This window comes from Papaver somniferum, chromosome 7, assembly GCF_003573695.1.
Source record: "Papaver somniferum cultivar HN1 chromosome 7, ASM357369v1, whole genome shotgun sequence".
In the NCBI taxonomy this organism is placed as follows: domain Eukaryota; kingdom Viridiplantae; phylum Streptophyta; class Magnoliopsida; order Ranunculales; family Papaveraceae; genus Papaver; species Papaver somniferum.
The window spans coordinates 220,637,704-220,664,706 of NC_039364.1; the positions used below are offsets into that span (position 1 = coordinate 220,637,704).

Sequence of the window (27,003 nt, forward strand, 5' to 3'; positions counted from 1 at the left end):
TAAGGATAAGCTTGGGCGGAGCCATGTGGAAGGGTGGATGTGCGATTTCCCACCCAACACAACTGGCTCCAAGCCTAATTGTGATCACTTAAGCCAATTTTTTGGCATTTTAGCCCATTTGCACTCCCTAAAATATGTGTCGATTGGTAAGGTAGCAAGTCTTCCTTGCAAGGTACCGGGTGGAACCGAAATACATTCAAGGATTTATTTGTGGCTTTCGAGATGTGGTCCTTGCAAAATGATCCTCCCAGATAAAAGATCCTTCACAAAGAAACCAGCAAAATCAATGTTAATGCAAAAGTTTTTATTAGTGATAAACTTGTGTATTAAGAGAATGTTAAGAAGAATTAGGCACCAAAAGTATATTGCTTAGCTTAAAAGTGTAAGCAGAAGTATACTTGCAAGAAAATTAAGTGATATGGACTGCCATACCTTCTTCATTAGCAGTTTGGTTTCTTCGGACCATCATAAGCAAAAAGTAAATTGAAGTTCGGATTCTATCGTTCCCTTTGCTATTTGGTGGATTGTGCGGATCGAAAAAGATGCAAGAGTTTTCAATGGAAAATAAAGGGATCTGGATTCTATAGTTGATAGTGTGAAGATTTACATCTATAATTGGTGCGTGGAAACCAATATCTTTGATGGTTTCCAACTGAATACAATTTTACATGATCGGGATGCAGTCATGAGATAATTGTAATCTCTGTTGTTTTTATGGCTACTTTTTGAATAGGTTTTTGTATTACTTTGTGCAACTCAATCATTGTCTTGGTGGTGAGTTCTTTTTTTCTCAATATATTCGCCATTTTTTAGTAAAAAAAAAGTTCGGAGTTGTTAGATATAATGTGTTTGTTGGCACCAATGTCAGCATAGGATATTCACCCTTGACATATTAGCAGTTGCCGGCACAGCACTCAAGTTCCATAGAGTGTCGACATTAAGGTAAACAAAGTTCAACCCATGTTTGGACTCTTAGTTGGAACGACCAACTTTATTGCAAATTTGACAAACACTTTTATCAAGAGTAGATGAAACTCGTTCAACAACTCCAGCAGTGGGAGGAAAATTAGATACTTAATTCATCAGAAAGCGTGAATAACCCCTAAACTGAGGTTGAAAGGATCCTTTAGAAACAAGATATGAAGGATAATATGTTCTAGAACCAAAAAACCAAGGATAAGCTAGGGCGGAGCTTTGCCGATTGGCAATGGATTGGATGCTCAATCTAATAGTCCTACATGGGCTATCAGCTATCACTCACAAAATATCACAAAGCTTAGGGTGTTTTGCAGATCTTTTCCGAGCCTCTCCATCTGTTGCAGATTGTTTTTTTTTTTATTTTGGGTCCAAGAGCATAACTCAGTGGTATCCCATCAACTCCAGTAAGGAGGAAGTCAGGGTTCAATCCCCGCCGCCGTAAAGGTTTGTGGTAGATTAGTTGTATAGTGGGTTGAGCGGTGTTGGGTATGGCAGTGGGGCCAGTCTAACTGGCTGGGTTCGGGTAGGGACCTGGGTCCGGCTTTCGCGTATCAATAAAAAAAAACAAAAAAAAAAACTAGGGCGGAGCCATATGGAAGGGTGGGTGTGCAATTGCCCACCCAACACAACTGGCTCCAAGCCCAATTGTGATCACTTAAGCCAATATATTGGCATTTTAGCCCGTTTGCACCCCCTAAAATAGAATGATTTTTTAGGGACCGTGGTTTTTTTGAGGGGACCATGGTTTTATTAGGCCACCTTTCCTATAGTGATAAGGGGTGTCCTAAAATGTTGAAATGACTAACCTACCCTTAACCTAATTTAATTTAAAACCAACCTAATAACCGCCTATATATATATATATATATAACCACCACCTCCTCCCACCACCACCGCCCACCACCTCCGATTATCGCCACCAACAACCACCGATTACCACCACCACCTCCTCCTCCCACCACCACCACCACCGCCTATTTAAGAAATGTAACAGCATCGATGCAATCACAATTAAGTTCGGTTACATAATAATTTTATCGAGTATAAAAGACGCCAGCCGCAACCTGATTCTGCCATGGGACCACTCCGGAGGTATTTTCCAACAAACCCTTCGCTTTAATTTGATTCTGATTGCTTCAATCGAATAGAAATCATCAAAATAGGGTTTTAATAGGAGTTACAGAGCCATGTTCGGTTAGGTCGATTTTCCAAAAAACCCTAGTTTACTAACCGAACTTCTTGAAAATGAAGAACACGAAGAACAGTTCGGTTCTATTGGATTTAAAACTAAGTCACCGAACTCTCTGTTCAGTTGTTTCGCAAAAAAAATCAAAATTACAAAGTAACCGAACTCCACCCTTAGAACCGAAAAAAAAAACAAATCCATTCTAACCGAACTGTGTTGTTGTGGCCACTATGTTGAGTTCCAAAATAACCGAACTTAGCCAATAGAGTTCGGTTTGTTCGCAAAAAAATTTAAAACTACAAAGTAACCGAACTTAGCCAATAGATGCTGGAACTTCACATTTTTTTTGTTTGTTAAGTTCGGTAACTTCACAATTTTATCGCAGAAACCGAACTCAGCGTTCGGTTGGTTAGCTGTTAGGTTCAAGTTTGCGAAAGAACCGAACTTTGTAAACTTATATACTCTTATATTACGTAAAGTTCGGTTAGATCAAAAGTGCATTCAGTTTGCGAACCAACCGAACTTTGTACACCAAAGTTCGGTTAGTTGAGAACCAACCGAACATAATGTTGTAACTCCTAGAAATTATTAGAGAGTTCGGTAACCTGCGTGTTTGGAACAAGTAACCGAACTACACTTTCAGATGAGTTCGGTTACTTGTTCATCTCACGGGGCAACCGAACTACAGCTTCAGATGAGTTCGGTTACTTGTTCTTCATATAAAGTAACCGAACTGTTCAAAATCCGGATCATTTTTCATATTAACAAATATTCTAGGAGAGGATGGAGATGAAGAATCAGATGAGTTTTCATCATTTGAATACTCAAACTTAGTGAATTGGAAAAAAAAATTATTTTCCATGTTTTTCTCCTTCATCTTCTCTAACTCTACTCTCTCAATAATTCTACTCAACTAATAATAAACCCATCTTTTAATTTAATCTCACAAATTGTTTTTAACTAAATCATTCACTAATCATAACCTAAAATTAATTAAGAGGGTAGATTAGATATTAAATAAATAACTAGATATGGGGTGACCTTGAATTACTTTTAATGCCTTTACCCAAAATAAAACCATGGTCCCCCGAAAAAACCATGGTCCCCAAAAAATCATTCCTAAAATATGCGTGGATTGGTAACCTGTCCATCCATTTTCTAAAACCTGGCTCCGCTCATAATCTTCAAAAGTGGAAATTCATCAAATATCTTGATTTCATTCTAAGTAGTTAGAAACAGTTCCTGATCCAAGTATAAGAGATTGAGTGAGTTATTGAACTAGCAACGCACCAGTAATATATGAAACAACTATCAAAAAGCGAAGATTATAGCCAAAGAATTAAGGTTGAATCATAATCAAACCAACATTGTTATTTTGATTTCCTCGAGTGAGATACAGTGGTGGATGCGAAGAGATCCATCAAGAGAAGTCAAAGAACTTTAAATTTCTTGAAAATAAATAGGACCAGAGATTTCCAGCTGAGGTAATTGTCATCTTTGATTTTAGTAGGAATAATATTAGAAATCTGAGTAAGACTAACAGAAATTCTTGATTCATAATGTGGCATTAGAAAGTTGACGAAGAAACAAAATCAAGAAAATAAGAATTTAACGAAGAATTTTTTAATCAATTGAGAAATTGAAAGAAGAAGAACGAAATTTACAAAGAAACAAAGAAATTGAAAAACAAATTAGTGAAATCTAAGATTGATCACCATTAATGGTGATTTACAACGGAAGACAAACCTTCTGATACCATATTTGTACCTGATAACCTCCCTTTCATTAATGAAGTACTAACCTGTCCTTGCAAAGAGAACATTTCTCTCTATTTCTTACAAACACACTAGGGCAATAGAGAGAAGACAAACTGGAAGAGCACGACCACTCACCGACACACAACCAGACTGACACATGGACTGACAGACAAGTACTAATGCAAACATAGTTGTAAAGAAAGACAGTTGAGTTTGTTTACTAATAAAATGGCCTAAAATTTGCAAAATTTTGACCAAGGACACTTCGAAATCTGCAATTTCCCACCATGGTAAATTTCCCGACTCTTTCATTGTAATTTCCCGTCCCAAGTCAGATGTTAAGTAATTGACACTAAAATACCTTCATCACATTCTTTACACAGCTTCCACAAGCCTTGCACGAATTGAGTCCAAATCTGATACTTTCGTAATACTGCAAATAACAAAAAATATTATAGGTTAATTAAAATGCCACTGTAAGCACATATAGGATATGATGGTCGCAGTGACCTCAATATAAGGATCACCCCAGATAGTTTCAGTTCACCGGAAATTGATAGCATAACTAAAAGAAGATCACCTAATATCGCCAAGAAATATTTACAGAACGAGTCCCTCACAGATTAATAAGCTATATATAAGCATGGTCTGGCTAAGTTAAAATGCCACTGTAAGCACAAATAGGATATGATGGTCGCAGTAACCTCAATATAGGGATCACCCCAGATAGTTTCAGTTCACCGAAAATTGATGGCATAACTAAAAGAAGATCGCCTAATATCGCCAAGAAATATTTACAGAACGAGTCCCTCACAGATTAATAAGCTATATATAAGCATGGTCTGGCTTAGTTGCTAATGGAACAGTACCAATTGTACTTCCGTAATAAAACTGACACTACTTAAAACCACCCAAACTTAGATATGCATGTTTAATATTGAATAGATGCGCATGTGAAAAGCATAGTTCCTTAAGAAGAGAGAGCGAAATGTTGAACAAGACTTTATACCCTTGGGTACCTCAAGACGCTTTCACAATTACAAATCGTAAACATGTCTCAGTCAAGAAATGAACCCTTTCCCTATCTGACGGACTATGATGCAAAAGGAACACACATTGGAACCACGAGCCAATTTCTCAGTTATCACTGAACTCATCCAAGAAATAACATATAACTTCTTTTGAAAATATGACCGAAGATCTAACATCACTACATGAGGATTAAGAGCAAGGAAGCAAAATTTCCATGTGTAACTCGTTATTCGGACACACCACACCTATCACGTAAAGGATGATATTTTACCTGTACAGCAGATCCCCACTAGGTACTAGTTTCTTCTGAATCCAATCTGGAACCAACTCTTCTAACAAATCAAGCTGCTCTTCAGCTTCTTCTGCATTAGATTCAATATCAATCAGTAACCATCTAAACCAATCAGTGTGGAAAAATATCCAGCTAAACTACAAAATAACATAGTGCATTAACTAAAATTGTACAAAAGGAAATTTTACTTGTTTCCTCGATCAAGACATCTTCTGAGATAATCTTGTGCACAAGCTCCTGTTTCGTGATTGAGGAGTACTTGGCTGATTGGAAGATGTGGTATATCAGATTAAAGAGATCAGGCAAAGATACGGTTCGACTCAATTTGCCGCCAATCATCTCCTCCTTATCCTTTAAATGTAAGAACTCCTGCATTAGGCATGATGTACGGCAAAGAAAGTGATTAAATAGTAAAAGGAAGCATGTCTTTCAGAACATTATTGAGTTAAACAGGGATCAACCAGCTTCCTGGATCCAGTATACAGCAACTTATACCATCCAAGGATAATTTACTCTTCAGTATACATGCCTTCATAAGTTTTAGTGTTGTTTATAATCCTAGTAAAAGGCATAAGAGACACTCACTCAAGTTCCTTTTTCTTAATTTTTTAATAAGTTATGACCTATTAGCGTTTCTTACTTCATAAGAATCACTAATCTTATGTAACCCATTCATAACAGAACAAAGCAGGTTATAGAGCAAGTTAACAATAAAAAAGGCAAGAGACTCATACCGCCTGAATTAGGGGACAAGGAGGTCCTGTGACATCATCTACCATAAGAATCCTTTTTGCTGCTGCAGGTTTCAGAGAACTATCTCTGTAATGCTTAGACTCGTCAAGCATGGAGCCAGAAGCAATTTCATCCCCCTTCAGTGGTGAGAGGAAGTTCAATGACTTCTTTGCAACGGAATGGCTTGAAATGTTAGACTGGCAGATAACCTTTTCATCAGAGTCAGGCACTGTTCTTCTTTGTGGGTCTGACTGCGTCGGCGTCACTAACATCAGTTGATTTGGACCAGAAATAGACTTCATAGGAGAGCTTTCATACTCCTTCGAACTCAATAACGACATAGGGGTTGTGGTTTCAATAACTTGAGACAAGCCTTCCTTCTGTAGAGGGCCTTCACGATCTTGATTAATCACATCACCAGGCTCCAAAGGTGAAAAAGGGTACCGAGATGCTAAGAGCTTTGTCTTTTCAGTTTCTGGGACAATAATCTTCTCTGAGAATCGCCTTTTAAAAGTTGAAGACAAAAGTGACGAACTCGATGATGGCTCAAGCTCATTAGAACTTGGATAAGATTCTACGCGTGCTACCTCTGGCAACATGTATTGAGAAGTTGAGTGACTTTGGCTCATTAGAACTGGTAATGTGGCCTCTGGGATGTCGCAACCCTATAATCAAATACACACTTGTTAATTACATATCAAAGGATAGAACATTTTCTAAGTAGTACAAGATATTCCTCCAGCTGATACACATTCAAGCAAGCTAGTAAAACAAGATGTACCACATGCAAGATGTTGAGGAAGACACCCATTCCGCTGATCACAAGTCAACTACAACAGATGATATTAGATCTACTGTCTAGCATACCCTTGAATTACGTAACTTAATTGATAAAAATGATTGACTTAATTGATACCGTAGCCCGATAAGTGCAGTAATTTTCCTAAATTATTTTGAATGTGTTCTTTTTCGCAAAATTTTTAACTTGACAGAACAATGACAGTACCTCGGGATGGTTTCTAAAGAACTTTAACATCCTTTGGTGGAACATTTGACACAAGATCGCATATGGAGATTGGTCAGGATCAGCTTCAACAACATCCAATAGTAATGTTATTTTCATGTCTTGCTTCATACACAGGGTCCTCTCATCATGAACAAGAATCTTATCGACCTGAACAGCTTCAGGAAGTATGTATTTTATCTGTGCAAGATGGTTGTATGACAACTTCCTGCCAAAACAAAAAAGTTCATTTATCAGATCTAAATAAAAGAAAATGTTGACAAATTTGAAACTAGCTAAGCACCTCCTTCTTCCCTTTACTGAGAAGAAGTAAGTAAAAAGTAACCACCAATTTGCATTACCTTTTGGTAAATACTTCCACCTGAGTGCAGATATTCTGAAAAGTTGGCATCTTCTTAGAAAGACCGAGCAACCTCACAGAACTTCCTATACGGTCAAAAAACTCAGCTAAAATCTTGTATCTGATACATGAGAAAAAAGAAGTGATTATTAGCATAAGGTTCTAGATGATCTCTAATAGAACATGAAGCGGGTGACTTTTGTTGAGGTACCCACTTGTCAGGGAGGATTCCTGCTACATCTTCAGCCTCGTTAGCTTCGCCTGCTACGTTTTCGTGTACTACATCTTCAGGAAGGTCGTCTGCTGCATCTTCATCTAAAGGTAAGGCTACTTCTTTATTTTTCTTTGGAGTAGGAACAGCAAGGTTACTTAAAGAATGGCTGCTCTCAACAATTTCTGCACTTTGGACCGAAACACTTTTTGATTTCATATCGAGGGAATCCTTTGTGGCTTCCTCACATCTTTTATCTTCCATTCTTCAATATAGTCTGGAATGAACACAAAGGTTAGCATTTCATTCTACAGGTTTCCAAAGAACTTGGATACATACACAGATGATCTTGAAATGCTTCAACATGGAAACATACACAGATGATCTTGAAATGCTTCAACATGGAAACAGGGTAAAATTTTAACATAGAACAAAAAATTTCCTACATGTATACAGTCCATCCATCATCGATGTCACACCCAAGTATCCGGTAGGGTTTAAGTGGTGAAATTGAAAATAAAGAACAACTTAAGAGTGTTGAAATGGAAATCTAATCTAGCAGTTACAAAATTTCACGTTTTTACCAATAAGAAACTTCAGCAATTAACGATTTTCATATTATATAAGGTTTTGGAAACAGGTAACAGTTTTAGACTGAATTAGGGTTTTAAGGATTACAAATGTTGGGAAAGTATCTACAGTCCTATAAAATGTGACAATAATAACAATCAAGAAATGTAACCCAATCGCTCACCTTACAAAGAGCACACAGGATAACAATACTTGAATCAGATTACCACAAATAATAAAAGAAATTTACGAAAGGGAGGACTGTAAAAAGAAACGCCCAAAATTGTGTGTTAAAAGAAGATCTAAACATCAAAAACACAGAAAAACTTACAATTGACAGGAAGATTTTCTGTTTCTGCGAAAGAGATTGAAATGTTAAACGAAAACACAGAGGATACCTTTACCAGTTAGAAAATGAGAAACCCTAAATTTCAAGAGAGTAGTAATGAAAAAAGATCCGTTGTGAATGAGGGAAATGGGTATTTATCAGAGACGGGCAGATAACTAAACTACCCTTAGTCGTACCACTAATTACTTACCGTACCTAGCCATACCACAAAGTTGCTTTAAATCGTAGTTTAATTGGGGGCCATGGAATTTTGTTTGCCTCCCAAATTTTTCAGGGGTGTAAAATCGGAAGATGAATATACTATTTTACCCTTGATTAATATTTTTTTTTCAAGTAACGACCCTTCACCGACATTAACGACAGTTTAGGGTCGTCATATACATCATGATCAAAACAATGACGACTCTAAACTGTCATACACTAACGACTCTTTTTAGAGATTAACGACAGTCTATAACGACATTTCTAAAACATTAACGACTGTTTAAGTCGTCAAATGCGTAACCAAAACAGTAACGATTCTTCCAAAGGGTCGTCAGGGAATTAATCATTTTTATGACGACCCAAAACTGTCGTACATTTCCGCCATTAATGAATCTTCGACAGTTTAGAGTAGTCACTTAAACAGTCTAAACATTAACGACTGTTGAGGGTCGTCAATGAAAATTTTTAATATCCTGACGATTTTTCATAACCTGGAAAAGTTGCAGGTTTGAGTCGTCATTTTGGTGTCAATACATTGACGACTTTGTAGAGTCATTGGGGTATACATCCCTCGACATTGACGACTCTTTCTCTGTGTTGTGACATACATCCAATCTATGGGAGAATTTAAGATAATCTTACCATCAACACAATCATCTTTGTTGCTTGAACCTTCCCCAACATCATTTCCCCTACTTGAATTACTCACTTCTAAAAATCCTAAATTTTCCTTTAAAACCTCCTCTTCTTCTTCTCAACTCAAACAACAACAACAAAAAAAAAATAAAAAAAAAATAGAAAATTGATTCTAAAATCTGAATTTAATCTAACATAATCTAACCACACTAATTAACTTAACTTAATTAAATTTTAATACTAATCATTCAGGGGCAGTTTAGCCATTTAAAAATATTTTGGTTAAGGGCTGACTCAATTTGAGTTTTAATGATCTTTTTTGTCCTCTAGTGGGAGGCCCCTAATTGTTTTTTGAGGCCCCAAATTAAACTAGGATTTAAATACCTCTTGGGTCTCTAATTTTTGAAATTACGGGTCGCATATGGGAAGGCAGTGACTAAATACAATCCATATAAAAGTTAAATACAACCTAACTTCAAAATTAAAATATTTGTTGACCATTTGTATATGGCTAGAGAAAACACACTGTCATCTTTCCTATTTTTCTTTAACGGTTGTTTTCTTCTGCAACCGAATCTTCAGTAGGGATCATTATATTTTTAGACTCTAAATAGAACTCGTAAATTCATTAAAAAAAAAATAGCAACATCTTATAATCCGGAATCCCATCTTCAATTAGGATAAATTTTAGATTTAGCGGATAAGGATATGGAGCTTTAATTTGAAGATGCATACAAAAAAAAAACAAAGATTTTTTAATGTTGAAGGAAGCGATTTAATTAAGAACTTATTAATGTTCTAAATAAAAAAATCTCAGCAACTTGTAAAGGAAATAGTGGAGCTAAAACTAATTCCATTAAAAAGCCATTAAAAAGAATAGAAGGAAAGAGGCTAAAAATTAAATATGTGGTTTAGAGAATCAAATAGGAACAACTGTTAGTTTATGTCTAATAGATATGGATAAAAACAAGTCAAAGTATTGATACATTGCCAATCATGTAGTCATGTGGGTTGGGTTTAATAGCGTATAGAAGGAGTTGACAGTAGAAAAAAAAAACGAAAAATAGTTGACGAAGAACATGGAAGACGAGGAGGTGGTATGTACGCACGTAAAAATGGTAAAAAAAAAGTATTCGAATTTTTGATAAAGGTTGTGTTTGACATATGTGTTGGTTGTATTTAGTCACTGCCTATGTGATTCATGTGGTATTTATCTAAATTTCAAAATAGAATCATTTTTTTATTTTTTATTTTTGGAAAGAAAGATAGTTCTCCTGACATGAGATTTGGAGGTTGAGAAACTCATTCCTGAGTTACATTACACTTTTTTTATTAAAAAGAAAAAGAAGGATATTGAACAAGGAAAAAATGTTACAACATATACACGGGATTAAGAAAATGCTTTTGTTTTGAGCCAACAAAAACGAAAAGACATAACCTATTATAGAGAAGCTATAGTGTCCCATTGAAACAATATTTGATTGACAGAGTAATCCTTGAATATTTCTTTCGGAGAACTCCAAAGGCAAATATTCTATTTCAGCAACATCTTAATATCCTCCAAAGACTTTGATTCTTCCCCATGAACCCTGTTGTTCCTCTCCTTCCAAATCTCCCAGAAAATGGCATATGGAATTAGCTGCCAGATAATAGCTTTTCTCATCCACTGCCTAATTAAAGTTTCTACTAACGTGTTAACAAGATAATTTCTGTAAAACAACAAATCCACATTTACAATCATTTACATGTGAAAATTTAGACCAGTGCATAGTTGCAGCCATTCCTTTTTTTTTTCTTCCAAAAAGAGGATGAAACCTCCTACCATAGATTGAAAATTTTGATTCCCAACAACTTGAGAATTATTAGCAGTCACAAGATTAATACAGTTTTGAATATATAAATGGTGCAATATAGCTGTTAGACTTTCATTCGTCCAATTATTTTGAATGGCATTACGATTACACAAAATCGCTATATTTACAGTCTTTCTCATATTGTAACTAGAATATAAAATAAAAGAAGCAGCTTTAAAGTTAATACATGTGTTTATCCTAGCTTCAAAGTCTTCGCTAATGCTTTAACGTTGTTCTCTTGCCCTTGCGTATCTTCCCATCAGCAACTTTAGAGTAGGTTCTAAATCACTTTGAAATGTGATGTTGTAGCCACTCCATTCAGTTGCCCACCAGAAGGCAGCTTCAGCTCCTTTTTCTTCTAATTCTTCTCTTCCACATAAGATAAGATCATCTTGCCTCAATGGTTTTCCCTAAGAAATCCATCAAAGTTAAAATCCTTGATTCCCTGTAGCCAATCCATTAATTACAAAAAATGATACAGAAAATAAAAGAAAGGAAAAACCAAGCTGGTGTTTCACCAACATGAGCAGAAGAACCGAATATGACATTTGAGTAGTCGGCCTTTGTCGGGGCTGGCATACAACCCGACGCTCCTGAACAGAGTTAGGATTACTGTGATAGGTGATGAAGATGGTAGGGTATCAAGGATTTTATGTTGGGGGTTTATCTTTCAAAACTTGATAAAGGTCGGTGGGATTCATGCTCTTAATCATTCAAAAATAAAAAATAATCGTTTTTGTGCATAGATGGTCTTTTCTTCCATGGATTTGATTTCATTTCTCTAAATTATTATTTGTTTCAATCTTATTAATACTTTCATATTTGGTAGTTGATCTTCAACTAGTTCCTTGGTCTTGCCTGAATTTGTGTGTTGATTTGTTTCTTATATATATCTTGAGACGTAGCATCTGTGATTTAACCCGTTGATCTAAAATCTGTGATGTTGAATTGTTAACTTATCTTTTTCTTAGGAGGATTTTTGTTGGAATTCCATTGTGTTTTCATGAGTGATAGAAATGATGTAGAACATTAGGATGGTTTTGATATCGTCGTTCTAGTCTCTGGTCCGGAAACTGGTAACACTTTTGGTTTCTATTTTTACAAGTTTAGAAATTCTTAACAATTTTAAGAAAAAAAGTAAAAAAAATATTAAAAAAAAAAAAAAAAAAAGTTTATGGAAAGGATGAAACAGATTTGATTATCCGGGCAAGAATTTTCCATAAGGATATCAAATGGGAGTCCAGCTGTCGGGTACTCACGAACAGGATCCCCAAGATCAACTACAGACTTTCCATTTCTTCTCTTCTCAGCATCAACAACGTGAACATCAACCTACGACAATAAAATACTCAAGTTCAACAGGGATTTGAAAAAAACACTCATTCAAGTAAAATCTCTGATTAATAACTTACAGATGTTCCAGCGTCCGCACGAGCAGATTTGAAACGAGTAGGGACTTTGACAGTTCGCCTGGGTCTTAAGTTATACGAAGATGAAGAAAATCGATCACCTTGATTCTTCTACAACAAATATTTTTAATCAACCATTGATTACACACACAAAAAAAAAATGAGAGAAAAGAAAAATACTTCGTACCAAGTTGGGTGCTTCAGTTCCCCGCTTTGACTGAGGTATCCGTTGAGGAGATGAACTACCATCAGACATATTGTTGTGAGGTATGATTATGATTAAAGTTTTTCCATAAGGATATCAAATGGAAGTACATATTAATGTTGAATTTGTTCCAATTCCTCCTCCTCCTCCGCTATTCATTTCAATACCTGATAACTAAAAATTCCATTACAAAATAAAATCAATAAAATTCCAAAAAATATCAGAAAAAATTGAGAACATTAGGATGGGAGATAAATGTGAAAGAATAAGAAATCGAGTATCGAGATCTTACTGAGAAACTGGTTGAGTCCATGGAGGGAGAGAATTGAAGATTTTTAGTAGACTCAAGATAGACGGATTTAGATGAAGAGGAAGAGAGAGAGAGAGAGAGAGAGAGGTGGATGCTCCTAGTGAAGGGGTTGGTGGATGGGTTGGTGGATTGTTCAATTTTAGAGTGATTCTGGGCAGACCACCCCATAAACAACACCAAAACCGTCATGTGAGAGGGGATAGCGGGACCTGCCTTCAGGGAATTTGCAGGGGGCACATTAAAAGGTAAGCTAGGTACACTATCTGAGTCTATGCGGTTTTGGGGGAGTTTATGGGACCGATCAATTAAGAATTTTTGTCAATTTTATCCCCTCATGTCGGTTACCAGTTCATAATCGTAGGTGATGTTGTATAGGACTAGGAGATCAAATCAGAAGTCAGTTTGGATCGTTTGGGAACACAACCTTTTAAAGAATCTCTAAATTACAACAAAAAAAATAAACACTTGCAGAGATACACCGTGGGTTGGGGTTAATCGATCTGTATTATAATAGTACAGACCCACATTTTCTATAACAACTCTAGATATCAATTAGGTAGCAGTTTTACTCAAAACCAATCTCATAAAATGAAATTTGGGGATGTAAAATGAACCGAGAGTGTAACAACTAGATCAACTTAGTAATTACAATTTAGACATGGTTTCCCTAAACAGCTCCTCAGGCGCTGCAGAAAGAAGGATAATGCAAGTGTCAGAACTAAATTTAATAGAAAAGAGGAGAAAAACAAAAGGATGAGAGGAGAATGGTTATTCACCTAGAAAACCAGTGAACCTTTCATATTGTTCGTATGCCTGCCCGATGAACATATCTACCCCGGTAACAACTGTGGCTCCAGATTCTTTTGCTTCCAGCAGGAGTCTTGTCATTTTTGGAGTGTAGACGACATCAAAAACCAGTGCATAAGCACTCAGGGCATGCTTTGGTATGGGTTGAAAAAGCGGGGGTCTAACAACCACACCCAATATTTCGCTTAGGAATCTGTATGGACTAACTCCAATATACTTTCAAGAGAATTAACTAGACAGTCAGATTAAATCTTAAGAAAAGTATATCAAAGAGTTATATCTCAATTTCTCAATTCAATCTGCAATCAAACAAATAGGAATTTGTGAGCCCGGTTGAATATAAGCAATAACTTGGACGGTATCAAAAACCAATATCAGATTGTCAATCAATTTAATCAACAACCAAAGGTTGGATTTACAATTGATCGAACTTACGCACAACCTGTGATATTTCAATTATATAAACAAATATAATGTGGAAAATAAATAACACAGACACTAGAAGTTTTGTTAACGAGGAAACCACAAATGCAGAAAAACCCCGGGACCTAGTCCAGATTTGAACACCGCACAGTATTAATCCGCTATAGACACTAGCCCACTCCAATTTAACTTCGGACTGAAATGTAGTTGAACCGTAACCAATCTCACACTTATCAAGGTACAGTTGTGCTCCTTACGTCTCTGAATCCCAATAGGACTCTATGCACTTGATTCCCTTAGCTGATCTCACCCACAACTAAGAGTTGCTACGATCCAAAGTCGAAGACTTGATAAACCAATCTGTCTCACATAGAAAAGTTTATTGAATTGATAAATCTGTCTCCCACAGATAAACCTATGAGTTTTGTTCCGTCTTTTGATAAATCAAGGTGAACAGGAACCAATTGATATACCAGACTTATATTCCCGAGGAATAACCTAGAAATATCAATCACCTCACAATAATCTTAATCGTATGGTAGCGAAACAAGATATTGTGGAATCACAAACGATGAGACGAAGATGTTTGTGACTACATTTTATCTTGCCTATCAGAGATTAAATCTCGAGAAAATCTTAGAGAAGATAGTACTCAATCACGATAGAAAACAACGAGATCAGAACACGTAACTACAGAGAAAATAGTTGGGTCTGGATTCACAATCCCAATGAAGTCTTTTCAAGTCGTTAACCTACAGGGTTTTGGAAAACCTAAGGTTAAAGGAGAATCGACTCTAGTCGCAACTAGTATCACACAAGAGGTGTGGGGATTAGGTTCCCCAGTTGCTAGAGTTCTCCATTATATAGTCTTCAAATCAGGGTTTGCAATCAATGTTACCTTGGTAACAAAGCATTCAATATTCACCGTTAGATGAAAACCTGATTAGATTCAAGCTAATATTTTTCAACCGTTAGATCGAACTTATCTTGTTACACACAAATGAAAAGTGACTTCATTTCGATATGAGTAACCGTACCTAAACGTGTACACATTTGTTGGCTCAATAATAGTTAACCGAAGTTAGCCATATGAACACTTTCATATCAACCTTATTAATCTTAAATATAACTAGTTCAAATGACTAAAATGAAACTAGTCCTAGAGTTGTTCAATTGTTTATATTCTCATAGAAGTATACAAGACACAATTGAAGCAAAATCAATTTTGATTCACTCGAATCAAGTCATGAACATTATAGTCGCAGTTTGCAAAAGATTGCATTCCTTATTATACAAATGTATTAGTTCATGAACAAACCGATTTTAGAACATAACCCACTCAAGTATGCAAACGGGTACGCATACCTTAGTGGACGGACTAAGTTTGGGTTCGCCAGTATGCCAACGGGTATGCATACCACCAAACTCAGTAAAGTCCCGGAACTTGAACCTCATGCCAATACGCGTATCGGTATGCGTACTTAGTTCCCGGACCTCTACTAAACCATTCAATACGCATAAGGGTATGCATACCATGGTTCCCGGACCTGGATTACACATATGCAAGTACGCATACTGTGCTTATATCCAATTATTTTAAAATCTTATTTCAACCATTGAAACATTCTCGGAAGACGACAATAGCTGTCTCACACAAACTATTATCTCCAAAGCAATTTTCAAATGATCGAATGATCAATACGGAACATTCCGAGTCTACATCAAATGACTGTCTCACACGAATCATGTAATATGTTACCAGGAAATTTTCACACGATCATCTTTTGACTTTCGTCAATAATATAAGATGAACTTGGTTAAAGTGAAAGCTTACCACACCTATTTCGAGAAATATGTAAGCGAGTTAAACTCAGCTCGATATCAAATGTGTATAATTGAAGTCTATATAGCTATACGACTTTTGTGTCAAATAGGAGATAGAGTAGATAAACTTTTGAGTGATAGATGAGTTCAAGTCTCTACATACCTTTTGTTGATGAAGTTCCACAAGCTCCCCTTAGTAGTTCTTCGTCTTCAATCGATGAACGCCGTGAAGTCTAATGCTCAACTACACTTTCCATCCTAATCCGAGACTTAGTTATAAGTAGACTAGAAATCAAGACTTATAGTTTTGGCAAATAAACTTGACAAACAAGCTTGAGATAATGTTAGAGCACTGCTCGGCCGAACTCTCAAGCGTTGCTATCTCAAGATTTTTTGTCTATGTTAGTGATCAAAACTATAAATATTGATTTCTAGTCTACTTATAGTGATGTCTCAGACTACGATAGATTGTGTAGTTGAGCATTAGACTTCACGACGTTCATCAATTGAAGACGAAGAACTACTAAGGCGAGCTTGTGGAACTTCATCAACAAAAGGTATGTGGAGACTAAAACTCATTTATCACTTGGCTACTCTATTTCTACTTTATCTCCTATATTGAGACATAAGTCGTATTATTATATGGTTTTCGATTATGCACATTTGAGATTTCGACCTGAGTTTAACTCGCTTACATATTTCTCGAAATATGTGTTAGTAAGCTTTCTCTTCAACCAAGTTTATTTTATATTCTTGACGAAAGTCAAAAGATGATCATGTAAAAATCGCCGAGTAACATCTTACATAATTTGTGTGATATAATCATTTGGTGTAGACTTGGAATGTTTCGTTATGATTATTAATAACTTGAAAATTGTTTTGCTGCTAATAGTGTGTGAAAACGGATATTGTCATCCTCTAAGAAAGTTTCAATGCTTGAAATAAGGTTTAGAACCCTTAACCAACATTGGATTATAAACATGTTGTGCACTCTTACATATATGTGATCCATGTCCGGGAACCATAGTATACATACCCGTGTGCGTACCTTTTGGTTTGAGAAGTCTGGGAACCTAAGTGCGCGTACTCGTACGCATACTGGAGTAGGTATATGACCTGAATTTTCTGCTCGGTTTGGAGGTATGCGCACCCGTTCGCATACTGGAAGAAACCAAATTTGGTCTGGCTATTCAAGTATGCGTACCCATTTGCATACTTGAGTGGTTAAAGTTCTAAAATTGGTTGTTACATGAACAAATACATTTCTATAATAAGGAGTGCATTCTTTGCAAACCGTGGCAATAATGTTCATGAATTGGTTCGAGTGAATCAAGTCGATTTTTCTTAAATTGTGTTCTTGTATACTTCTATGAGAATATAGCAATTGAACAACTCTTTAACTAGTTTCATTTGAGTCATTTGAACTAGTTATGGTTACGATGAATAAGGTTGATATGAGAGTGTTCATATAGCTAAACTCGGTTAACTACGGTTGAGCCAACATGGTGTACACGTTTAGGCACGGTTACATAAACCGAAATGAGGGTACATTTCATTTGTGTATAACAAGCTAAGTTCGATCTAACGGTTGAAAGATATTAGCTTGAATCTAATCAGGTTTTCATCTAACGGTGAATATTCAATGCTTTTTTACCAAGGTAACATTGATTGCAAACCCTGATTTGGAGACTATATAAAGGAGAACTCTAGTAACTGGGAAACCTAATCCCCACACCTCCTGTGTGATACTAGTTGCGACTAGAGTCGATTCTCCTTTAACCTTAGGTTTTTCCAAAACCCTGTAGGTTAACGACTTGAAGACTTTATTGGGATTGTGAAGCCAGACCCAACTATTTTCTCTGTAGTTACGTGTTCTGATCTTACTTTTATTATCGTGATTGAGTATTATCTTTGCTAAGATTTTCTTGAGATTTATCTCCGATAGGTAAGATTAAAAGTAGTGACAAACATCTTCGTCTCATCGTTTGTGATTCCACAATATCTCTTGTTTCGTTAATCGATTAAGATTATTGTGAGGTGATTGATATTTCTAGGCTGTCCTTCAGAAATATAAGTTCGGTATATCAATTGGTTCCTGCTCACCTTGATTTATCAAAGGACGGAATAAAAATCGTAGGTATTTCTGTGAGAGACAAATTTATCTATTTCAATAGACTTTTCTGTGTGAGACAGATTTGTTTATCGAGTCTTCAACTTTGGGTCGTAGCAACTCTTGGTTGTGGGTGAGATCAGCTAAGGGAATCAACTGGGTAGATCCTGCTGGGGTTCAGAGACGTAAGGAGCGCAACTATACCTTGATCAGTGTGAGATTGATTAGGGCTCAACTACATTCCAGTCCAAAGTTTATCGGTAGTAGGCTAGTGTCTGTAACGTCTTAATACAGTGTGGTGTTCAAAACTTGACTAGGTCCCGGGATTTTTCTGCATTTGTGGTTTCCTCGTTAACAAAACTTCTGGTGTCTGTGTTATTTCTTTTCCGCATTATATTTTGTTATATAATTGAAATATCACAGGTTGTGCGTTGAATCGATCAATTAGGAAATCTAACCTTTGGTTGTTAATTGAAATTTATTGATCCTTGAACATTGTTATTTGGTACCATTCAAGTTATTTCTCTTATATTCAATCGGTCTAGAAAATTCTTATTTGTCGATTGCAGATTGAATTGAGAGATAGAGATATAAACTCTTTGATATACTTTTCTCTAGATTGAGTCTGACTGTCTAGTTGATTCTCTTGAAAGTATATTGGAGTTTGTCTATTCAGATTGCCAAACGAAATATTGGGTGTGGTTGTTAGACCCCCGCTTTTTCAATTGGTATCAGAGCAGGCAAACACATTTAAGACCTCATAAGTCTGTGTTTGTAGCAATCTGATCTTTGTGTACCTAAGAAGTATCTCTCAAACTAACGCACATAGATATGTTTTCCAAAACTTCTGATTATGCCAAAAATCTTGGTTTTTCCTCAAAGGATAACTCCTTAGTAGATTCTTCCGAATCCCAAGGTAAAAGCAAGAAAATTGACACCATGTCAGAATCAGAAAATTGAACTCACCAGATCGTTAAAAAAATATGCTGAAACCATTGATTTTCAAGTTTCTAAAATCAAGACTCTTGAAGAAAAGAATGACTAGCGCATTGATGAATTCGAGAAATCTCTTGAAAGAGAACTTGAGCTCTATCGCTTTATTGAATCTCTCTCTAACAATATCGAAAAATTGATTCAAAAAACTAATCTACAACGTGAAAAGATTAGTAGACTTGAAGGTACTGTTAAAGAAGACTCGATTAGAGAAGAACGTTTAATCAAGACTCATTCGTCAGAAATAAACAGTCATTGTGCTGAAAAAGAGGAAATTGTTGTATCTCTTCGATGTGCCCAAGAACATTATAACACCTTGAAAAAGGAAAACTCTGTTTTGATAAGTAAGTCATCCTTTGTACCTTCTTCTGATACTCACAAGGGTTTACCCAGCGTAAAGAAAATTCCCTCCAAGGAATTACCCACTGTGAATCACTTGCGAAATTCGCATGTGCTGGAAAATATTATGAGTCAATGCAATTATGTTTCTAATCCTCGGTGTTTTTCCTTCTGTGGGAAAAAGAATCACTATGCTCTTCATTGTTTTGCTAGAAAGAAACAAATCTCGGATCTTCATAATTTGCTTCTTTTTACTGTCAACAGAGTAAATCTTCTGAAGACATCTACTGTGAATTTCTTTCCTACAGAAAACCAGAATTCTTATAAGAATTATCTTTCTTCAAGAAATCATCACAGGTTATAAGTTCCGGTTTATGGTATAAACTCTTGTGACCCGAATGAACACATTCCCCGTGCTTATAAGAACAAGTCTGGCAAGTCTAGATCGAGAAAATGGAAGTCCGGTTTATGTTATTTTTATGAGTTCTTAATCTTGTTGATCATGTGGCATGCACTAATTCTTGAGCATTGATAACTAATAGTGTGTTTCCTCTTGTTGGATTCTTTCCAAATTTGTTCTTCATATGTGACCGGTCCACGAACGTCTGTGTCTCCTTCGTATGAGTTCATAGGGTTTCTATAACAAGAGATTCCTTCTCCTGTTTATATATATATATATGTAATTTAAGAAATGATTAATAGAAAATTAAAATGAATCTTCATAATTAAAAGAAACTTAAAACATAGATAACGAATAGAGATACTTACAAAGTAGTCTTTTATTCCTTAATAGATAGCACACCAAACAACTTCAAACTCACACTTAGAACATGAAAACACTCACAAACTATCACTCTCAAAGTAGAAAACACTCAGAAACTTTCACTCTCAAACTCATAGACAATGACTCTTGAAAACTAAAAACTTGCTCTGTCCCTTTCACTTAATGGATATTTATATAAGGGGAAAGTTTGCAAAAAAACAAAAGAGAAAAGATTTTCTTTTTTGAGAATCCTATCTATAAATAAAACAACCTATAAGTGGTAGACAAGTGGGAGACATAATCCAAGGTGGCAATCTTAGATAAGATTTATCTTTTTCCCTTTTTTGGAATAATAATTAACTTTTTTTTTCTTTTTTTTTTTTCACTTTTATTTTTTTGAAGCAAATACGTGTCCTTGATAAATAGTGGAGTCGATCCTGCTTCCTGTTGATAAACGTTGGCCAATAATTTTTCTTTAAATAATATAATTAGGATTTTCCTAATTTCTTCCGACCATTTAAACCTTAGATTATTCCAAAGCAATCATCACCATTTGCATTCGGGTCTTTTGTACTTTCCGATTTTATTTCTTCTTCGTCACAGGTTTTTGACGAGGATGGTTGGGAACTCAAATCTTCATTATCAAGTGCCTCTAAAATTTGTTTCTTGAATTCCTCCTTTGACAAACTCCCGTGCCTGTGCTTCAATGCGAGTATGTGGGTTGAGAATTCCATCGGCATTGAGGAGGTCGATGCCGATACCATAAGTTGGGCTGCAACAAACTGTATGTTAAATGTAGTTGGTTGTAGATGTGCAGCATTATATCTATCCCACCATTTGATATATAATTGCATTTCTAAGTAAGGGATATAATCCCATTCAGGATCATTTTCTTGTGGAATTGAATAATTCCATCTTAGAATCCATGGGATTTCATAGAGTATAAAGAACCACTGCATTAATCGTTTTATATCATATGATTGGCTATTAGCCTTGATAAATTTAGTTAACATTTCTGCAATATATGCAGGTAAAATCTCCGGGCACGGTCCCCAGATACTCAGCCAAGCTCTGAACCAATTTGGTAGCTCTTTGATTGTATTTAGTTTAAAACCAATATACCATGAATGAGAGAATCCCTGATTTTGATAGCAGAATGTATGCGTCCATGTTTTAATATAATCAGTATAACTATATGACCGAGGTTTGATATGGGGGTGATCATTAAATTTTTTCAACACGTTAGGGTTCATTCCCCAATCTCGGTATGATAATACCTTAAGAATAACAAGCTTGGAGAATTGAGGAGGACCATTACTATTACCATCTCTTGTATTATGTGTCAGAAGGATAGATCTTGTCTTTATGAGTATGGTTTCATAAAATTCTCTAGTTTTACCATAATGTGGTAAAATATGATCTTTTAAGTACATGCTTGCAACTTCTGCAGGATCTCTGGTGGAATGCTCTGTTTCTACCGCCAAAAGAGGTAGTGATGTGGACATTAGAAATGACGATTTTTCTTCTGATGCAGAATATTGTTTCCCTTTATGTGGGTTTCCTTTAATCGTAATAGGATTATTTTTATTCCTTTTATTAGGAGTTGGGTAAGAAATTTGAGGAGCTTTTACCCTAGTTATCTGGCAGTCCATGCTTCCCCTGCAAAAATTCACGAGTTAAAAAATCGGGTAGAGAATTAGTTTCACCTTTTATATATTCAATTTTGAAATAAAATGCAAATAAAATGGCTTGCCATCTTGCAAAAATTTGCCTAGAGGCTAAATTTTTAACATCCTTTACCAATACCTCCTTAGCTGCCTGGCAATCCACTCTAATAAGAAATTCCTGGTTTAACAAATCACTTTCAAATTTAGTAACACGATGAATTATTGCCAATATTTGTTTTTTAATGGTTGAGTAGTTTTGTTGGCCGCTTTCCACACACCTGATGTATATCTAACTAATTGTTCCTTATTATGAATCCTTTGTTTAAGGATTCCTCCATACCCTACATCTGAAGCATCAGTTTCAACTATTTTATAGGCTGTTGGATTTTCTATAGTCAGACATGGCAATTCTTTGGCTTTAGCTTTGATTTTTATAACAACACTTGTATGTTCATTGCTCCAGCTAACAGGGTTATTCCTTAACCTTGCATATAGAGGTTTGTTATCCTTAGCTAAATCCTTATAAAAGTCTACTATATAATTTAGACTTCCTAAAAATCTCTGTAATTGTCTTTTATCCTTGATTTCATCAGGGAATTTATCAGCAAAAGATATAGCTCGTTCTATAGGTATTATAGTACCTTTATTAATATTATGACCAAGGAATCTAACTTGGGTTTGGAAAATTTTCATCTTTTTTGCAGATACCACTAATCCAGCCTGTTTTACTATCTTGAGGAAGATTGATAAGTGTTTAAAATGTTGTTCAATTGATTCAGAGTATATTAATACATCATCAATGTATACAATTGTAAAAGTTGAATAAGAATTAAATATATTATTCATAATATGTTGAAATTCTGATGGAGCATTTTTCAGATCAAATGGCATGACATTCCATTCATAATGTCCAAAGGGAACCGTGAATGCAGTTTTATACTTATCTTTTTCGGCGATTTGAATTTGCCAATATCCTGATTTTAAGTCAAATTTTGAAAATATGACAGCATTATGCAATCTATCTAAAAGGTCTTTTTTATTAGGAATTGGATACCTAATCCATCTTAATGCTTTATTCAAAGGCTTATAGTTGATAACTAATCTCGGAACTCCTCTTTCTAATTTAGCTGCTTTTTCTACATAGAAGGCAGGACAATTCCAAGGAGAGTAGCTTTTCCTTATCAAGCCCTTATCTAGTAAATCTTTAATTTCAGATTTACATATTTCTACCAATCTATTATTCATTTGAATTGGTCTGGCTTTTGTTGGAATCATTTTTTCAGAAAAATCTGGTTCATAAGGTAATTCTACTATATGTTGTGGTCATAAGGTAATCTATTATGAACCAGACTTTTCTGAAAAAATGATTCCAACAATTGGACTTTGATGTTGTGTAATAATACAATGGCACTGTATAACAATGACTGAGAGCAACTGTTTTCTCATTGTTATAGCTACGAATCTTCAACAACGATGATGCGGAATTGAACACTTTTGGAATCATTGGAGTACTTGGAAGTGACGAAGATTTCGAGTAATGTTGAAGAACTAAGGAGATCAAGCATTTGGATGAGAAGCTACAAAGTTTATTTATTTTGTAATCCATATGTATTGATAATTTTTTCACTAAAATTGACAGAGGGGGAGATTGTTAGAGCACTACTCGGTCGAACTCGCAAGCGTTGTTATCTCAAGCTTGTTTGTCAATGTTAATGATCAAAACTATAAGTCTTGATTTCCAGTCTACTTATAGTGATGTCTCGGACTAGGATAAATTGTGTAGTTGAGCATTAGACTTCACGGCGTTCATCAATTGAAGACGAAGAACTACTAAGGTGAGCTTGTGGAACTTCATCAACAAAAGGTATGTGGAGATTAAAACTCATCTATCAATTGGTTAGTCTATTTCTACTCTATCTCCTATATTTAGACATAAGTCGTATTACTATATGGTTTTCGAGTATGCACTGTTAGAGCACTGCTCGGGTGAACTCGCATGCGTTGCTATCTCAAGCATGTTTGTCAATGTTAGTGATAAAAACTATAAGTCTTGATTTCTAGTCTACTTATAGCTAAGTCTCTGAATAGGATAGAAATTGTAGTTGACCTCAAGACTCTATGGAGATCATCATACAAAGACGAAAAACTACTCAAGGAACTTGTGGAACTTCATCGACTAAAAGGTATGTGGAAACTTGAACCTATCTATCACTCAAAAGTCTATCTACTCTATCTCCTATCTTGAGACAAAAGTCGTATTGCTATATAGACTTTGATTATACACATTTTCTATTTCGAGCTGAGTTTATCTCGGTTATCTATTTCTCGAAATATGTGTTGATAAGCTTTCGCTTTGGCCAAGTTCATCTTTACTAGTGACGAAAGTCATATTAGTTTCAATTACTTGAAAATTGCTTTGACGAAAAATGGTTTGTGAATGACAACTATATAACGTCCTCTAAGAATGTTTCGATGATTGAATGAGAGTTAGAATATATAACCTTGGAAGGATATAAACATTGTGTGGTAACACATACGTGTGTAAGTCCTTATTCCTTGAACCAAAGTATGCGTACTTTGCTGCTCAGGAAAATCGGAACTAAAATCCGCGTACCAGTACGTGCAGTGTCGGAAGTTCACGTCCCGTGAATTTTTGCTGGAGTTTGTGAACTGAAAACAAACTTATTCCGGGTGCTTAAGTCCGCGTACCAGTATGTGTACTTAAGTTGGTTATTTTCTAAAAACGGTTATTCGTGAACTTAAACTTATATAAACTAAGGAATGCATACTTTCAAACCGTGGCTATAAAGTTCATGAATTGATTCGAGTGAATCAAATCGTTTTTGGTTCGATTGTGTCTTGTATACTTTTATAAGATCTAAGCAATTGAACAACTCTCTAACTAGTTCATTTGAGTCATTTGAACTAGTTGTGGTAAAGAAGAATATAGTTGATATGGAAGTGCTCATATGGCTAACCATTTGGTTAACTACTGTTGAACCAACTAAGTGTACATGTTTGGGTACGGTTACACAAACCTAAGTAAACATGCATTTCATTTGTGTGTAACAAGCTAAGTTCGATCTAACGGTTGAAAGATATTAGCTTGAATCTAATCAGGTTTTGATCTAACGGTGAATATTGAATGCTTTGTTATTAAGCTAACATTGATTGCAAACCCTGATTTGAAAGACTATATAAAGGAGAACTCTAGCAACTGGGAAACCTAATCCCCACACCTCATGTGTTATACTAGTTGTATTATCTAGAGTCGATTCTCATTTAACCTTAGGTTTTTTCTCGAGACCCCGTAGGTTAACGACTTGAAGACTTCACTGGGATTGTGAAGCCAGACCCAACTATTTTCTTTATAGTTGCGTGATCTGATCTTGCTGTTTCTATCGTATTTGAGTACAATCGTAAGATTGGCTTGAGATTGATTTCTCCGATAAGCAAGATATAAAAAAAATTCACAAACCTTCGTATCATCGTTTTTGATTGAGCAATATCTTCTTTCGCTAGTCGATTAAGATTATTGTGAGGTGATTGATAATTCTAGGTTGTTCTTTAGGAATATAAGTCCGGGTTATCAATTGGTTCATGTTCACCTTGATTTATCAAAAGACGGAAAAAAAACTCGTAGGTATTTATGTGGGAGACAGATTTATCTATTACCGTAGACTTTTCTGTGTGATACAAATTTGTTTATTTAAGTCTTCGACTTTGGGTCGTAGCAACTCTTAGTTGTGGGTGAGATCAGCTAAGGAAATCAAGTGCGTAGTATCCTGCTGTGATGAGAAACATAAGGAGCGCAATTGTACCTTGAATCAGTGTGAGATTGATTGGGGTTCAACTACAGTCCAGAACGAAGTTAGTTTGTAGTAGGCTAGTGTCTGTAGCGGCTTAATACAGTTGTTCAATCTGGACTAGGTCTCTGGGTCTTTCTGCATTTGCGGTTTCCTCGTCAACAAAACTTCTGGTGTCTGTGTTATTTCTTTACCGCATTATATTTTGTTATATAATTGAAATATCACAGGTTGTGCGTTGAATCGATCAATTAGGAAATCCAACCTTTGGTTGTTGATTGAAATTGATTGATCCTTGAACATTGGTCTTTGGTACCGTTCAAGTGATTCCTCTTGTATTCAGTTAGACTCTCAGATTTCTATTTGCTTGAGTAAGTATTGAATCGATCGAGAGAGAGATATAACTCTTTAATATACTTTCATTAAGATTGAGTCTGACTGTCTAGTTGATTCTCTAGAAAGTATATTGGAGTTTGTCCATACATATTGCCAAGAGAAATATTGGGTATGGTTGTTAGACCCTCGCTTTTTCAATTGGTATCAGAGAAGTAAATACGTCTAAAGACCTTACAAGTCTGTGTTTGTATCTATCTGACTCTATGGACGATAAGAATACCTCAGATAACGTAGCATCAGCTCAGAGTCATCCTTGTGAGTTTTAAAGTCCTGAAGCTTCTAAGAACAACTCTGTTTCTGGTCCTTCGACTGAATCTGCATTTAACTGGGAAAAATCTCTTATGAACAGTTGGATGATCCTCCAGGTGACAGTGATTCAGAAGGAGGACAAATTATTGATGAGGAAGTCTCTCAATATATCAAGCTTTTTGACCATGCTTTGAAAGAAAAGAATCAACTACTTGCTTGAGTAAATACATGTCACCTCTCTGTCAAGAAAACATAAAACTGAGAAAACTCTTTAAAGGGTATAATTGTGGATATAAACTTTTACAATCTATCGTTAAAGATCGAGAAGAAGAAGTACTCTCAGAAAGGTCTGAATGTAATAATCTTCTTCGAAATCTCTTTGTGTTGAAAGAAAGACTTGCAGAATCTGAAGCAAGATATGACTCTCAACAAAAATGTTTCAACGACAGAGAACTCAGTCTTCTTGCCAAAGAAAAATCCTTGGAGACTGACCTCGTTGCTTCTCTTGATAAAGTGAAATCACTGGAAGAGAGTCTGA

General features: G+C 35.7%; 1 protein-coding gene across 1 annotated transcript; it reads right to left on the minus strand.

The window, feature by feature from the left end:
- Window positions 1-3,843: 3,843 nt before the first annotated feature.
- LOC113299621 (CDT1-like protein a, chloroplastic) lies at window positions 3,844-8,565 on the minus strand. The gene is made up of 8 exons (XM_026548685.1): window positions 8,454-8,565; window positions 7,557-7,829; window positions 7,343-7,462; window positions 6,984-7,209; window positions 5,980-6,642; window positions 5,434-5,614; window positions 5,225-5,315; window positions 3,844-4,354 (listed from the first exon to the last, which is right to left on the minus strand). Exons 2-8 carry the CDS (start codon window positions 7,814-7,816, stop codon window positions 4,297-4,299), a joined length of 1,599 nt encoding a protein of 532 aa, XP_026404470.1. The 5' UTR covers window positions 7,817-7,829; window positions 8,454-8,565; the 3' UTR covers window positions 3,844-4,296.
- Window positions 8,566-27,003: the final 18,438 nt, after the last annotated feature.

Bases quoted from the DNA above. Each gene is read 5' to 3' on its own strand.
- LOC113299621 (XM_026548685.1), bottom strand. From the start codon at position 7,816: ATGGAAGATAAAAGATGTGAGGAAGCCACAAAGGATTCCCTCGATATG. The intron at 6,643-6,983 runs GTACTGTCATTG...ATTTGATTATAG, and splicing joins TCTTTAGAAACCATCCCGAG to GGTTGCGACATCCCAGAGGC. The intron at 5,615-5,979 runs GTATGAGTCTCT...TGCCTAATGCAG, and splicing joins CTTGTCCCCTAATTCAGGCG to GAGTTCTTACATTTAAAGGA.